At 40.1% G+C, this 15336-nt stretch overlaps 1 protein-coding gene across 2 annotated transcripts in view; it reads right to left on the bottom strand.

Annotated features, from left to right (window-relative positions):
* The window catches only part of xylb (xylulokinase homolog (H. influenzae)), a 60919-nt gene extending 47025 nt beyond the window's left edge, over window positions 1-13894 (bottom strand). Inside the window, exons 1-12 of one of the 2 annotated variants that reach the window (XM_041879932.2) lie at window positions 13778-13894; window positions 13269-13351; window positions 13000-13069; window positions 12463-12543; window positions 12277-12363; window positions 11345-11473; window positions 11081-11146; window positions 9189-9261; window positions 7906-8024; window positions 4525-4606; window positions 2104-2144; window positions 67-182 (exon numbers count right to left, since the gene is read on the bottom strand). In XM_041879932.2, the coding sequence (XP_041735866.1) occupies window positions 67-182; window positions 2104-2144; window positions 4525-4606; window positions 7906-8024; window positions 9189-9261; window positions 11081-11146; window positions 11345-11473; window positions 12277-12363; window positions 12463-12543; window positions 13000-13069; window positions 13269-13351; window positions 13778-13831 (1001 nt within the window). In that variant the 5' untranslated portion in view covers window positions 13832-13894. Of the gene's footprint in view, window positions 1-66; window positions 183-2103; window positions 2145-4524; window positions 4607-7905; window positions 8025-9188; window positions 9262-11080; window positions 11147-11344; window positions 11474-12276; window positions 12364-12462; window positions 12544-12999; window positions 13070-13268; window positions 13352-13777 lie in introns of those variants that run through there. The other variant, XM_041879933.2, reaches the window with a different exon arrangement.
* Between the last annotated feature and the right edge of the window lie 1442 nt (window positions 13895-15336).

Below are 15336 nucleotides of genomic sequence, written 5' to 3'. Positions count from 1 at the left end.
CTATTGTGAACTGCGGGGGAACTACTTTGTTTCTGAAGATGTGGGGGTAGTGTGGGAGGTATTTACCATATCAAAGCCATATAGGAGTGGCAGTCCACTGGGTTGCAGAAGATGTGTCCTTCCACTGTGGGTCTCGGCTCTTTGATCCACAGGAAGACTGTGTCGCTAGTGCCAAGACTCACCTGGGAGTGAGGAAGATAGGAAGACGGTAGGAGGAATAACTTATATAACCACCTATACAACATATACACTGAGTGTACAAAACATTAGGAACACCTGCTCTTTCCATGACATAGAATGACCAGGTGAATGCTATGATCCCTTTTTGATGTCACTTGTTAAATCCACTTCAAATCAATGTAGATGAAGGGGAGGAGACAGTTAAGGAAGGATTTTTAAGCCTCGAGACAATTGGGACATTGATTGAGTACGTGTGCCATTCAGAGGGTGAATGGGCAAGACAAAATATTTAAGTGCCTTTGAACAGGGTATGGTAGTAGGTGCCAGGCATTTCTCCCCGCTCTGCTGACCAGTATCTTTGTCTGCTCATACAGGAATATTAACGCTGAAATATGTAACTTTTTGGCCAATCCAACCAAGTTCACATAGAAATGTGCGTTATAGATCTGTCATTCTCATTGAAAGCAAGTCTAAGAAGCAGTACATCAGTTCCATGTGCGCTATTTCTATGCTTCCTGTGCTTAAGTCTTTTACTTTCGGTTTTGAACACCAGTTTCAAACAGCTGAAAATACAGTATTTTTAGAAGTTATATTTCACAACGGTTTAGATGGTACAATGATTCTGTACACTATACTTGCTTGTTTTGTCACAAACTGAAATTAGGCGAACTATTAAAAAAAATTGCAACCAGGAATTGGCAAAGCGATTTCTGCATAGTGGATCTTTAAAGGCCAAGTTCAATAATTTGGTTAAAAAAATTCAACAACAATCCTAATAATATTTGTATTATTCATTATTTTTTCATTGTGATTGATCAGGGGGTGCTGTAGCACCCGCAGCACCCCTACTTCCCGTGGCTATGACGTTGAGGACTTTTTTCAAATCAAAGCAGTTTTCCACATTGATTCAACATCATCACATTCCATTTTTTGGTTGAAATGACGTGGAAACAACGTTGATTCAACCAGTTTTTGCCCAGTGGGTAGCTTCTTAGCAAAGAGCAATTTCTCAAGCAATAATTTTGCTAGGACTGTCTGGGAGTGATCTGAGTGGGGAGGGAAAAACTGAAAACTAGCTGTTACTGTTATTAGAGGTTTGGAACTCTTTTTCTTATTGGTCTATTAACTAATTTACCACCTGGTGATGTCACCAGACAGGCCAAAACTCCATCACACTGGCTGAAATTTCAGGTGCTCTTTTCAAACTGCTTTTACACTAAAAGGGAATTATCATCATTTTCACAATTTCACAGTATTATTCCAACCTCATAGTGTGGAAATATATATAAAACACAGGAAAATCACATTTTTGACTGCACTGAGTCTTTAAGTGAAGACATGCAAAATAAAATCTGATTAGAGTAAGTTAATTATATTTGGTTGAAGGTCGCTGAAGTGATTTGGAAGCCGGTAGTCAAAGCACATCTCAAAAAATGTGTGATCCCTCATTTAGGCGAAGTTCAAAGTGAGCACTGTAATGCTTTTAATTCGTTGATTCCACCAAGTGTTCCGTTTGATGATGAAAACAACTTGATATTGCTGCTCGTCGGACGACGGCGGACCTCTTGGCATGAATGATTTAATGGCATTGAACCTCCATGTGGTCCTTAACATGGCTTCCCTGCATCACATTACTCTACTGCTGCAGCTAAAGAGGCTGTACGGAAGTTTAGTTGCTAATTGTTCACCTCAATAATATTAATCAATTTCTTATCTCCTAAAACCACAACATCCTTGCTCATGGGTCTGGGGAGGTGTGCCCCTGTGTCCAATGAGGTAATTTCTGAGTAGCCTCAGAAGAAAAAGTTCTGTACAACCTCTAAGCACTGAACTGCAACTTGATAACATTTGAGCCCTATGCCCTTTAATTGGCTATGATATGATGTATTGTGCTTGTGCAGAAAGAAAGGTGAAAGGTCTTACGGCTATGTCTCCTTCCTGTAGCCTCATCCCAGCCAGGGACCCTGGAATAAGAAATGAAAACAGCAATCAGACCTGAAACACACTAATTAAAGATTGAAAGCCAGTGAGAAAGTCTAGTTCCCTTTAGCCCATGTTCCATTCATCTCTCTTGCCTTGGTCCTTTAAAATGGGATGTGTCTGCACAACAAAGACACAACATAGACTCTCTCAGATCTACTTGAGTCACTGAACATACAGTACTGTAGAGACGTTTAATTTCAATTTCATCCACAGACTGTGACCTAAGGTTACCCAAGGTACACTCTTAGAAAAAAGGTGCAATCTGAAACCAAAACAGGTTCTTCGGCTGTCCCCATAGGAAAACCCTTTGAAGAACCCCTTTTGGTTCCATGTAGAACCATTTTGGTTCCAGGTAGATCCCCTTTTGGGTTCCATGTAGAACCCTTTCGACCGAGGGTTCTACATGGAACCCAAAAGAGTTCTACCTGGAACGAAAAAGGGTTATCCTATGGGGTGTATATACTGTATATTCTCATTGTTCTGTATGGTATACAGGTATGGCCCATAACAAGGTATACCGGTATGGCCCATAACAAAGTATACAGGTATTGCCCATAACAAGTCCTAACTCTGTGCTGTTGAGTTGGGAGTTGCTGGGCAGATCTTTTACATGTTTTAATTTTGGGGGCTTCAGAGGGCGGACCTGGTGGAAAGATTTATTAATTTCAGTCTATTGGATTTCTTGGTGACCTTGCAGACAGTGTTAAATCAATCTTTCCCATGCTGGGACGCATACACACGCGGGCCCCTGAAAGGACGACAGTCCCAAGAAAAATGACCCTCAGACTGGATTCTCATTCCAATTCTTCACCGGCGTTCGAGTCTGAAGCTTAAGAATAATTTTGAGAATTTCATATCTGTCATTGACCTTAAAAAATGGTTTGCTGCGATGATTAATTGGAATGTAGTAGTATAAATATATTGATAAGTCGACATCTTTATGTATTAGTGTGTAGAATAAATACAATCCATATACCTTCCTGAGCAACTAAATCAGCTCAAATCTGGATGAAAATATGAGTGCTTGTTTAGGCAAGACACAGCAGACATGGACATCTAGATGACCTCAATACTTCTGTCCCTTCATATCTCAGAAAATGAATTCAAGTGAGTTTTTTGCATACATGATAACTATTAATGATACTCTTATCTACATATAAAATCGACAAATAATTTGAATTAAATTCCTGAATGCACCATGGCTATTCAAATCATAGCATAAGCCCTGATCAACTAGCCTAATCAATTATTACAATGATCAACTAGTATAAATTAGAAGACAGCCATCTCACTGTTAAATCTATGCATTCATAACCAACTCCTTATGTATCCTGCCTCCACTTCATCTACTGTATCACACCATGGATAATATTTCATTATATCCAGGCAATTTCACAACGGTATCAATTAGTCCATTAGTTATTGTTTGTCTGCTCAAAACGAGCTGCGCTGAATGAGCTCAATCTCAATCGACTGTGCCAGACTCCCTCACACAACCGCTGTCTGGGCGTCGCGCGCCTTTATATTGGTCGTAAAGCCCCTTTTATGCAGATGACACTGCTGAGTGGGCTAGCGGACAGTTCGGAGGGGAGAGCAGTCTGAAGCCTGTGTCAAAGTCACTCGTGTTTACGTTCAGCTGGCCGCCGCTGCATTTAACTGAAAAAGCGCAGAGTCACCACCTATAGCCTACAGCAGGGTTCTTCAATTCCGGTCCTGGAGGGCCGAAACACTTCTGTTTTTTATTTCTACCTGGTAGTGAATTGACCTCACCTGGTGTCCCAGGTCTGAATTAGCCCCTGATTAGAAGGAGAGGATGAAAAACAGAGGTGTTTCGGCCCTCCAGGACCGGAATTGAAGAACCCTGGTCTACAGACACGGACAGCACAAGCGCCATGGCCATAGTCTTAAAGGGATAGTTTGGGATTTTGGCAATGAGCTGTACCAAAAGACTTCCAGTCTTTGTGCTAAGCTAGTTAGCATTGTCTAACTACCTCTAACTTCCTTCATAATGAACGCAGAGACGTAAAAAATGGTATCCACGAGTTCCTTTGACTCTGGGGAAGTATATTAAGGCCTTCATTGCCAAAATCCCAAACTATCCCTGTTAGCCAGTGCTGCTTGCTTCGGGTTAATATCAAGCTGCCTGGGAGGAGGGCGAACATGTGACCACCGCCGCCATGCACTCTCATTAGAATCTACACAACATCCATGTGTAGGATAGGAGTGGAGGCGCTGAGGAGGATCACTGGAGCAGATCAATGCAGTCAGTACAGTGCTACTGCCACCCAGTGGCCAAATGACGGAAAATACAAAACAGAGGCCCCTGACAAAGACAGCATCAGAGCATGACAAAGCTCTTACCTGGGTTGTCCCCAGTGAATGCCACCACTTTGCAGTCCTCTGGGAAGCCATAACGAGTGACATAGTAAGGAGAGAGCAGGCCCTGTGGAGGGGAACCAGGTGAGGTTAGGGTTTATAGAAGAGGATGAGGAATAAAGAGCTGTGAACAGTCCAACGTTAGCTTTAGCAGTTCAGCAGTCATCAGCATTTCCTATGGAGATTGTGCACAGCAATTTCATGCCCCCCTTCAGTCCTTGACTTTTCCTAAATAAGTCTATTTAACACAGAACTAGGAATGAAAATACTAGAATAGAAATGAACCTTCTTAAGATGGGATAAAGGTCAGCCATTTATCTGCATGGTATAGATGTGGTAAACGCAGATGTTCCATTGACCAGATTGGCACACATTCAACAAATCTGATCTAACAAAGTAGATATTCGTCAAATCCGTCATGATTTATGCATTGTAACAGGCCCACAATGTGGTTACTTACATTGGCTTGCGAAATTATTCACCCCCTTGGCATTTTTGCTATTTTGTTGCCTTACAACCTGGAATTAAAATTGATTTTTTGGGGGGTTGTATCATTTGATTTACACAACATGCCTACCACTTTGAAGATGCAAAATATTTTTTTCTTGTGAAACAAACAAGAAAGAAGACAAAAAAACATTAAACTTAACTATTCACATTACTTTTGGCGAACACCAAACGTGTTCACTTATTTATTCTTTAAGCAATGGCTTTTTTCTGGCCACTCTTCCGTAAAGCCCAGCCCTGTGGAGTGTACGGCTTAAAGTGGTCCTATGGACAGATACTCCAATCTCCTTCAGGGTTATCTTTGGTCTCTTTGTTGCCTCTCTGATTAATACCCTCCTTGCCTGGTCCGTGAGTTTTGGTGGGCAGCCCTCTGTTGGCAGGTTTATTGTGGTGCCATATTCTTTCCATTTTTTAATAATGGATTTAATGGTGCTCCGTAAGGATGTTCAAAGTTTCAGATATTTTTTTATAACCCAACCCTGATCTGTACTTCTCCACAACTTTGTCCCTGACCTGTTTGGAGAGCTCCTTGGTCTTCATGGTGCCGCTTCCTTAGTGGTGTTGCAGACTCTGGGGCCTTTCATAACAGGTGTATATATACTGAGATCATGTGACAGATCATGTGACACTTAGATTGCACACAGGTGGACTTTATTTAACTAATTATGTGACTTCTGAAGGTAATTGGTTGCACCAGATCTTATTTAGGGGCTTCATAGAAAAGGGGGTGAATACATATGCAAGTTATTTTTTTAATTTCACTTCACCAATTTTGACTATTTTCTGTATGTCCATTACATGTAATCCAAATAAAACTCCATTTAAATTACAGGTTGTAATGCAACAAAATAGGAAAAACACCAAGGGGTATGAATACTTTTGCAAGGCACTGTAAGTCCGATTTGGATATATTTGGCTGTTTTTGCTGCCTAACGTAGAAAATGTCCCTTTTCAAGTTTTGAAGAAGTAATGCAGTTGATTGGTAATGATGACATGAAAATGTGTTGGGGTTGACATCCATACAAGCATTATACTCCGATTCTTACCTCAACATGAAATACACATATAAACAATAGTCTAAATGTGGGAACATTTTGCTGGATGGCAATGAGGAGACTCGGGATCTTTCCCCCATGGCCCTATCCCCCATACGTTTCCATGGCAATTCCATTGTTTTGGTCAAGTTGGATTGACCTCTTTACCACATCTATGTTTGTTAGCTAGCTAGCAACCAGTTTTAGAGCAATTATTCTATTAATTGTTCAAATTAAATGCCAATATGCCAACATTCCATTCAAACAATGCAGTCAATCCACAGCCACACACTGGCTAAAATCAGTTGATGATAGGACTTAGACAAGTTGTAAATGCAACAAGTACTGATATTGTATCATATAATAGTACTCACAACTTTCCCAAACATTTTAATTGAAACATTTATGGTCTGTTTACATATATTTTAAGGCTATATATACAGAACATTTGTATAAAACCCATATAAACTGTATTTATAATTATATGACAATATTTTAGGTTGACAATAATTATATTACACAATTTCTGATACATTTACGTCATTTAGCAGACACTCTTATCCAGAGCTATACATCACATGCCTTACTTGTATTTTACTGCATAAGTAAAATCAGGATAATATCTCTACTGGCATTCATTCCAATTAGACTGATTTGGATTTCTCCCTGACCAATATGGCTGCCATTATATCATGAACATAATTAGTTATAAGCAGTTTTAAGAGGACATTTAATTTTTTTCAGGGAGCGCAAAATAAGTTACTTTTTCAAATACTCCAACAGAGTCACATGCAGGTAAGATGTTTTGATTTCGATATAGTATCAAAAAGAGCAGATTCTGAGGTTTCCAAAACACTTTCCTTTGCCAAATAACTCAAAAAATTGAAGAGATTAGCTCTATTTCCAAATATCTATTTCCCCAAGAATAACTGCTGTTCCTGTGCGCGCCACACGTGAGCACGCAGTAGCAGATCGCCTACAGTAACATAAACTAATGAAAATGCTTTTGTTCTTTGATCTAAAAAAAGTCTGTATTCTAATGTTACACAAGACCTTCATAAACACAACCAAAGGATACTTTTTCCGATAGCATATTTGACATTTTAGTAATTTAGCAGACGCTCTTATCCAGAGCGACTTACAGTTAGTAAATGCATACATGTATTTTTATTTAAATTTTTCATACTGGACCCCCGTGGGAAACGAACCCACATCCCTGCCGGCCAAACCCTCCCCTACCTTGGAAGATGCTGGACCAATTGTGCGCCGCCCATGGGTCTCCCGGTCGCAGCCAGCTGCCACAGAGCCTGGACTCGAACCAGGATCTCTATTGGCACAGCTAGCACTGCGATGCAGTGCCTTAGACCCCTGCCCCACTCAACTGTTAAGACTGTTAGAATGTTGCAGTCAAAATGGCTGTTCATTGGCGTAGTACAGGGGGTAGTGAGGCCCGGCAGTTTAAGTGTTACTAGGATCTAAAGACACACATGTGGAGCTGGGAACGAAAGACTTGATGGCCCCAGTTCTTTATCCAATTATTGCCAGAGACCTCAGGCTGGCCTAAAACTCTTCAAATACAAACATTTGAATATGAGGTGATATGATGCATATTTTGTAGCCTACATGACCTGACCCAAGGACTTGCAACTGAAGAATTCACTAAAAACGGACTTATTTTACAATGAAAATGTAAAACAACCTTCCATGTGAGATGAAATCACAGCCCATTCAAAAGTCAAAAGTTGATTTGCATTCCTTATCAGTTGCCCAACCAGGAGAATAGACACAAAAAAGAACCATGATACTGTATATAGGAGTATCTCACCAAGACAGCTGAAGATGGCACAGGGGCTCCCAGCCTCTCCTCCAGGTGAGGAGCAGTAGCCTCCAGACAGGAGTCCGCCCACTGTTTGCTGAATATGTCCATCAAATTCATCCCTGAACCTTAATAAAGGAGAAGAATGGACATGTCACGAATCAGAACGACTGATCAAGCATTTCCAAAGAACATAGAATAATAGAATATACAGTGCACATCAATGCAGGACAATTTTATTAGAATGCGGATCACGGAACCGAGTGTACCAAATGTTTGGGTAACCCTTAATAATGACATTCATTAAAAATAATTAATACATCTTGGCAAGTATTTCATTATTTCTATATATTTATAAACATTTTAATTGTCTTATTATAAATGTTTTTATTAACCAAGTCCAATCTCACTAATCTGAATATGAATTTATGTTATTCATAAACTGTAATGTATGTTATCACAGCACTGTGGTATACTTCTCCTATGTATATGCCAGATATCATTGTGTAGGAATATTAAATACACTCTGCCTGGCACAAGTTTCTGTGCTCATCGAGCAGGGACAGATAGACTAGAATGTCATGCGCAAATTGCCACAACTACTGTAATCTTCCTGTATGATAAACAAGACATTTCCCTAATCTTGCCCTTCTGTATATTGTAACGAAAAACAGGCAAAAAACTGACTACACGACTTGATTACAATGTCAACATGGTTTCAGTGCTGCTGATAACATATGGAGAAAAATCCCTTGGCGACCCTATTGCACAAACACAATGATGATTGTTATCCAGCAGACCTTAAAAGAACGGTTCTGCCAGGTAAAAACATTGTAATGAAGTAAACGTCAAAGATAAGTTCAAGCCAACTTGGAGAGTTAACCCGTTGTGTTCCCATAGTAGGTGATGTTTCAAGCATGCTGGGGTAAAGTAATATGGTCTGAAACAGTGAACTTTTTAAGGATTTAAGGAGGATCTTCACTCCCAAGGTATTTGTCCCATAACAGTTGTAATTAAATGTTATATTATAAATAACTTTATTTTTACGGTAATTTTTGCACTGGTATTTACTATGAAATTATGTGCTACCAATAGGTACATTATTGTACTAAGTGGTAACTAAACTGATAACAAATTGTACCTACAGTACTCATGTTTGTTTTAATAAATCCCAAAGAGAAACAAAAAAGTTCAGCATAGATTACTCTTGTGTAGTAATTTCTGTACCATACAATAAAGTGCTACCGATAACACATAATCATTAACCATTATCATCAGTAATAGCACCTTACCGTCACTGTAATCAATAGCTGCATAGTTGCCCAGGAAGAGAGAGGCAGCAAAGCTACTGACCAATGAGATTCTCTGAAATGAATAGCGAAAAAAGAAGGGGGGGAAATATTTCAGACATTTACAGAACTAGTGACACTCCATCTAAAACCATATTGATCTTTCCTACTAAAACAACACAGAGTATGTTCCACAAAGAGGGCAGAATTTATCTGCCATTTTTAGACCTCTATTCACCTTAATTTATTGAATTCATACAGATATGCAACCTAGAGTAGTTTAACCAATGATGTACGCTACCAGTCAAAAGTTTGGACACACCTACTCATTCAAGGGTTTTTCTTTATTTGTACTATTTTTTACATTGTAGAATAATAGTGAAGACATCAAAACTATGAAATAACACATATGGAATCATGTAGTAACCAAAAAAAGTGTTAAACAAATCAAAATATATTTTATATTTGAGATTCTTCAAATAGCCACCCTTTGCCTTGATGACAGCTTTGCACACTCTTGGCATTCTCTCAACCAGCTTCATGAGGTAGTCACCTGGAATGCATTTCAATTAACAGGTGTGGAATTTATTTCCTTCTTAATGCGTTTGATCCAATCAGTTGTGTTGTGACAAGGTAGGGGTGATATACAGAAGATAGCCCTATTTGGTAAAAGACCAAGTCCATATTATGGCAAGAATAGCTCAAATAAGCAAAGAGAAACGACAGTCCATCATTACTTTAAGACATGAAGGTCAGTCAATCCGGAAAATTTCATGAACTTTTAAAGTTTCTTCAAGTGCAGTCGCAAAAACCATCAAGCTCTATGATGAAACTGGCTCTCATGAAGACCACCACAGGAATGGAAGACCCAGAGTTACCTCTGCTGCAGAGGATAAGTTCATTAGAGTTACCAGCCTCAGAAATTGCAGCCCAAATAAATGCAGAGTTCAAGTAACAGACACATCTCAACATCAACTGTTCAGAGGGGACTGTGTGAATCAGGCCTTCATGGTTGAATTGCTGCAAAGAAACCACTACTAAAGGACACCAATAAGAAGAAGAGACCTGCTTGGGCCAAGAAACACGAGCAATGGACATTAGACCAGTGGAAATTAGACCAGTGGAGATTTTTGGTTCAAACTGCGGTGTCTTTGTGAGACGCGTTGTGGGTGAACGGATGATCTCCGCATGTGTAGTTCCCACCGTAAAGCATGGAGGAGGAGGTATTATGGTGTGGGGGTGCTTTGCTGGTGACACTGTCTGTGATTTATTTAGAATTCAAGGCACACTTAACCAGCATGGCTACCACAGCATTCTGCAGCGATACGCCATCCCATCTGGACTATAATTTGTTTTTCAACAGGACAATGACCCAACACACCTCCAGGCTGTGTAAGGGCTATTTGACCAAGAAGGAGAGTGATGGAGGGCTGCATCAGATGACCTGGGATGACCTGGCATCCACAATCCCCAGACCTCAACCCAATTGAGATGGTTTGGGATTAGCCGGACGGCAGAGTGAAGGAAAAGCAGCCAACAAGTGCTCAGCATATGTGGGAACTCCTTCAAGACTGTTGGAAAAGCATTCCAGGTGGAGCTGGTTGAAAGAATGCCAAGAGGCAAATGGTGGCTATTTGAAGAATCTGAAATAAAAAATATATTTTGATTTGTTTAACACTTTTCTGGTTACTACATGATTCCATATGTGTTATTTCATAGTTTTGATGTCTTCCCTATTATTCTACAATGTAAAAAAAAATAGTAAAAATTAAGAAAAACCCTTGAATGATTAGGTGTGTCTAAACTTTTGACTGGTACTGTACATAAATCATTGGATTTAACATGACAATGGGGAATGGTGATAGCAGACAAGTAAAATGGGCATGTCACCTCACCTCTGTGTCCTCGTACTTCTCTGGTTTGGCCTTGTAAATCTTGGCAATCTGATTTCCAGTGAAACGCTGAAAGGTAATGTTATAGAATAGATAAAAAGAGGTCAGTGCCTTTAGTAAATATTGCATCCCCCACATACGTGTAGAGGTGTTAACTGTGTCCATATCACTTGGAGACATGTATGATTGAAGTTACTTGTAAACAATGAGTAAAATAAGTGTCAATCCATCAAATCCATCCAGTCAAGGAAACTGAGTCTTCCTCACCTCATAGGCCCGGGAGCCTGTGATGTCTGCAACTCGCTGAGCGCCACCTACTGCTGTCTCCAGGTACTGACACTGCTCTGTAGTGCTGGAGTCCATCCATACTGGACTATCTGACACAGCAAAACCACCCTGTTGACACAAAATAAAGTACAGACATAAAGTATCAATATACCAACTGAGAAATCAGATGACAAGAAACTAGCTTATTTATTGCAACCCATGGAATTACTTAATAGAGGTGGAACATGCACAACTACATTTTATTCAATAAACAAAGTGTTTGAATGAATCAAAACAACTACTAATCAACTAACTACTGTAATTCCCCCAAAATACATATCAAGGCATTCAAAGACAAGAACAACTTTGGAGGAGACTACCAGCTTTGAGACAAAATGTTAATAGAAATGCCTTCTCATGGTCATTTTAGACTTGCAAACTCACTGAGGTAAAAAGGAGGCCCTTCGGGTTAGTAATGACTGAATAATCCTCAGGGTTTGATTGTACTGTTGGATTAATGAACAAACATTGGGCTATAGGGTTGGCTATGCCTGCAATGTATCAAAGGCTGTGGCAAATGGTTTTTTTCTTCTTCTCACCCACACAAGGAAGGTCATGTATTAACTTTCAACCAGGCGGACACACCGCCTATTTGACATTTGCCAACAGCAATACTCTGAGAAAAACAGGGCACTGTATTTCAAATCAAGTGGTGCATGTCATTTGTTTTTGTTGCTGATACTGAACTGTATGTGCAAAATTAAATGCCATTTTATGGGACGATGAAGTTGACTGTCAAAAATTGGAGATAATTGTTTTATCTGGCATGTCACTAGCAAACATGCACTCTACTCTGCTGTAGTGATAGACAGAAAGGACAACCAGAGAGTCTAGAATCTCTCCCTGCTACTGCCATGTATGGGACCACTTACCTTCAGAAGTTCGTGCAAAGTTTTTCCTGGATGGAGATCCCTGAGAACTTGGTTGGTCCCTTTCCTCCAATACACACTGCCATGTTGCTGTAAAAACAGGACAATGATGAAATACATGTGATGCCTGACTGTATTCAAAATACACAATGGAGCACTATAATAGAGTCCTAGTAATAGTCCACACACCTGGCCACTCCCAGATAGGGCTTTCACACGCGAGAAGTCAAAGCCTGCATTTTTCATCTTGCCAAGGATCAGGTCAAGTGCCTGGGAAATCACCATGGAATTGCTCAGTTAAAAAACACAGGACTAAAACACGCTCAACTCTGCCAATGGCATCCCTATTACACATAGATTGCTCTTGAATCTGATCTTGGTGACTTTTGATTCAAAGCGTTGCGTTTTTCTGCTGAAGATATTAGTGAGGAGGTAGTTACAAAGAGCGATATCTTCCCAAAATTAGAATTATCTGCAGTTTAATAATATTTGTTTAATCAACCTTACAGTTTCATGCAGTGTAATGCATTTGTTACAACACTTTTGGGGATGTTATTGCTGTAGGCCCTACCTTTGAACTCAACGGAATAACAGCTTATGGACTTCAGCTATGTAATGGTTTGAGAGTGAGCAGACCACTGAGCTACTAGTACTATTACTGAGCTACTAGTGAAGTATTCACTGTGCAGTGCACTAATAGGTAGTGAAGTATTCATGGTGGACTACCTTCACCCACATGAGCACAGGAGAAGTGACAGTCAGCCTGTCTGCATGGATATGGACCCCTCCCTGAGTCCTGGGGAGATATGAAAAGATAGAAGTCAGTTTCATGGACTAATTCCAAACTGTGTAGCCTAGCCTACTATCAAGGGTGTAGGATTTACCAGCCTTTGAATTGTGCTGCTATAGTCGGGAGGACATAGCTATTTATCAGTTGGCAACACAATTATCATCCTACACATTATGGAGTGTATTTTTTTATTTTGTGTTGTTACCCGAATTCTGGCAGTTCACTGTCAAACTGCACATTGTCCTGGTGGACAACATTGAGGTTCCCATCAACAGCAACCACCTTCAGCTGAACACAACATTGGGGAAATGGGTTGAGTCAGGAACGGCAACAGAAGTGGCTGCTTTGCAGCTGATGTAGTAGGAAGAATGGCTAAATGTTATGAAATAAGCAATTCAATGTTTGTCTTGGCTAAGTCCGAAGTCCAGTGGAATGAAAGGAGAAAACATGTCACGCGTATTTCATTTATGAATGAATGCCAGAACCACTAAATCTTCTTATAATATTGCTTATATAGTATGGTACACATGGGTTATTTGAAAGGCTATCTACCCGTAGGCCTATGCTATGTCAAATGTTCCAGATGAGCCTTCAATTGTAGCCTCTGATTCATCGTTTTATCTCTTCTTCCGTGTTACACAAAGTCTACGCGCGTGCGTATAGGCAAGATTGCAAACACAACGACGTAAAGCATGCATTATAATCTGAACCTACTTGTTGAGTGCTGAAATCAAACCCCAGGTAAAATGAGTCGGTGGATGTAGCCATTGCAGTCAACACAGTTCTACGTCCCAAAACTGGAAGTGCAACACGGTATCGCTGTTTCTGAACTGTGCACAACGGGTTCATGTTTAAAGGTGCAGTGCACTCCAAAAATGCAACATCGGCTGCTGCTTAAGACTCAAACTCTTCTAGCTATATCTAGCCTACCTTGCATTTTATTTAATCAAATACGCTCTAGTGGATACTTTATGACAAACGTCATGAACATTTACAACAGGCAAAAAATACTGTGTCTTTATATACTGAACAAAAATATAAACAACATGTAAAGTGTTGGTCCAATGTTTCATGAGCTGAAATAAAATATCCCAGAATGTTTCTATATGCACAAAAAGCTTATTTCTCTCAATGTATGTGCATAAATGTGTTTACATCCCTGTTACTGAACATTTCTCCTTTGCCAAGATAATCCATCCACCTGACAGGTGTGGCATATCAAGAACATGATTAAACAGTATGATCATTACACAGGTGTACCTTGTGCTGGGGACATATAAAAGGCCACTCTAAAATGTGTGGTTTTGTCACACAACACAATGCCACAGATGTCTGAAGTTTTGAGGGAGTGTGCAATTGGCATGCTGTCTGCAGGAATGTCCACCGGAGCTGTTGCCAGAGAATGGAATGTTAATTGCTCTACCATAGGCCGCCTCCAACGTCGTTTTAGAGAATTTGGCAGTACGTCTAACCGGCCTCACAACTGCAGACCACGTGTAACCATGCCAGCCCAGGACCTCCACATCCGGCTTCTTCACATGCGGGATCGTCTGAGGCCAGCCACCCAGACAGCTGATGAAACTGGGGAGTATTTATGTCTGTAATAAAGCCCTTTTGTGGGGAAAACTCATTCTGATTGGCTCCCAAGTGGGTGGGCCTATGCCCTCCCAGGCCCACCAATGGCTGTGCCCCTGCCCAGTCATGTGAAATCAATAGATTAGGGTCTAATTAATTAATTTATTTCAATTTACTGATTTCCTTATATGAACTGTAACTCAGTAAATCGTTGAAATTGTTGCATGTTGCGTTTATATTTTTGTTCAGTATAGATGCCTTATTGTCTATTAGGCCTTATGATGCAAAAAGTAGGATAAATACACCATAAACTTACTATTACATTCAGTTAGCTTCAGATGCTCCAACCATAGCTATTATTATTTGGACTTTTAAATGTTCATGATGCACACTCACACACGCACAGAGAGACAGACAGACCGACAGGAAGAGAGACAGGGAAGAGAGAGAGAGAGTGAGAGACCCATTTTGTTATTTAATTTGCTGAATCAGTTATCATCAGCTCACCGCTTACTTTTCAGAAACAGGAAATCCAAGTCTCCTCGAACAATTCATGGAAGTGGGACTGTTTGCATAGAAAATCACTGTGGTAATGATATGTTTGAAACACAGGCCTCACTGCTTTAGTAAGGAGAAAGCATCAGGAAAATAATGTTGAGGCAAAGGAGTGATCTGTGAGTAGACTAAACATTGAACTA

Source organism: Coregonus clupeaformis, chromosome 7 (assembly GCF_020615455.1).
Source record: "Coregonus clupeaformis isolate EN_2021a chromosome 7, ASM2061545v1, whole genome shotgun sequence".
Taxonomy (NCBI): Eukaryota; Metazoa; Chordata; class Actinopteri; order Salmoniformes; family Salmonidae; genus Coregonus; species Coregonus clupeaformis.
This window is presented reverse-complemented; position numbering and strand designations above follow the sequence as displayed.